At 46.6% G+C, this 1,613-nt stretch overlaps 1 protein-coding gene across 3 annotated transcripts in view; it reads right to left on the bottom strand.

Moving 5' to 3' along the window:
- Nucleotides 1-1,613, bottom strand: part of Zxdc (ZXD family zinc finger C) — a 35,371-nt gene that overhangs the window by 24,594 nt on the left and 9,164 nt on the right. For 2 of the 3 annotated variants that reach the window (XM_021190793.2, XM_029534830.1), the window contains exon 5: nucleotides 698-868. The exons of the other annotated variant lie outside the window; for it this stretch is intronic. In XM_021190793.2, the coding sequence (XP_021046452.1) occupies nucleotides 698-868 (171 nt within the window). The remainder of the gene's footprint in view (nucleotides 1-697; nucleotides 869-1,613) is intronic. 3 annotated transcript variants of the gene reach the window in all.

The raw sequence follows: 1,613 nt of genomic DNA, 5'->3' as shown, positions 1-1,613 counted from the left end.
TGAACTCAGAAATCCGCCTGCCTCTGCCTCCCAAGTGCTGGGATTAAAGGCGTGTGCTGCCACTGCCTGCCCCCCCCCCTTCTATATTGATATCCTGTCCATATCTGTAGATAAGACGTAGAAGGGCAGGCTTCTAAGTGCTGTACCACAGATGCCGAAAGTCAGGTCCTATATGCTCAGCATCCTCCCCTCCACATGCCCTCGACCACTATCATGGTGCTTCTCTCATACCCCAGCCCATTCCTGAGACACAATTCCACCCTGAGCTTGCAGAGTTCCCTGTCCATCTGAAGGACACAGTCCTCTGTGCAGGATCCACTGTCTCCTAAGACCAGGAGGAAAAGACAAGCTTCAGTGCTCAGGAATGATGGACATAGCAAATGGCAAGACAGACTCAGAGGATGAGCATACAGGGCCAAGGGCCCAGCTGCAGACATACTTAGAGCACATGTGAAGGAGAGGCCTGAAACATGATGGCACATTTGAAGGGAAGAACTTCACAGGCAAGGGAAAACTAGTTTCAAAGGGGCTGTGGTAAGATGAGAGCAGCAGGAGAGGAGAGCACCAACGTCTCACGGCTGTGTGGAAACAGTGATCCAACTTCATGGTTTGCATGTGACTGAGAGGGGAACAATCCCACTTCTCTCATACTCAGGCATATACTTCTTTGCAGCCCTCAGGGGCCACAGTCACAGACCTTGGCGCCGGCTGTGCTGCCGCACCATGTGTGCCTTCATGCTATGCTTGGAGGTGAAGAGTCGGTTGCAGCTGGACACTGGGCAGCGGCTTTTCGGAGTACCCACGTCCTGCAGATGTTTCTTAGAATGAATGTACAGACTGCTGCGAGCTGAGAACCTGGCACAGCATCCTGGAACACAGAGGGGATCCAGTTATACCTGAGGATGATCAAGGATACTTCCTAACTACATCAGAAAGGATACTGGACTGATAAGACAATTCAGAAGGAAGGTATTTGACACCCAAGTCTGGTGACCTGAGTTTGATTTCCAAAACTCACATAATGGTGGAAGGAAGGAGTCAACTCCACAAAGTTGTCTGTGCCACACGCAATTCCCTCTACAACAGTAATTAAAAAATCATGTACTGACTAGTTCTATGTCACCTTGATACAAGCTAGAGTAATCTGAGAGGGAGAACCTTATGAGAAAATGCCTCCATAAAATCAGGCAAGCCTGTAGTGCATTTTCTTAATTAGTGATTGATGTGGGAAGGCCCAGCCCACTGTAGGTGGTATCACTCTTGGTGGTAGTCCTGGGGTTATAAGAAAGCAGGCTGAGCAAGCCATGAGAAATAAGACCATAAGCAACAGCACTCTTCCACGGACTCTTTATCAGCTCCTTTTTCCAGGTTCCTCTTGATTTGAACTCCTGCTTTGATTTCCTTCAACAGACCTTGATTCAGGATATGTAAGCCAAAAAAAAAAAAAAAAAAAAAAAAAGGAGATGAAGCGGATACAAACTAGAAGTAAGAAATCAAAATATCTTTATTTGTAAATGATTATGATTTTTTAGCACAGCAATGGTAACTCTAAGACAGAAATTAAATCAATGCGAAACTATAACCCAATCGATTCAGGATGACAAAGGGCTCAG

Source organism: Mus pahari, chromosome 2 (assembly GCF_900095145.1).
Source record: "Mus pahari chromosome 2, PAHARI_EIJ_v1.1, whole genome shotgun sequence".
Classification (NCBI taxonomy): domain Eukaryota; kingdom Metazoa; phylum Chordata; class Mammalia; order Rodentia; family Muridae; genus Mus; species Mus pahari.
This window is presented reverse-complemented; position numbering and strand designations above follow the sequence as displayed.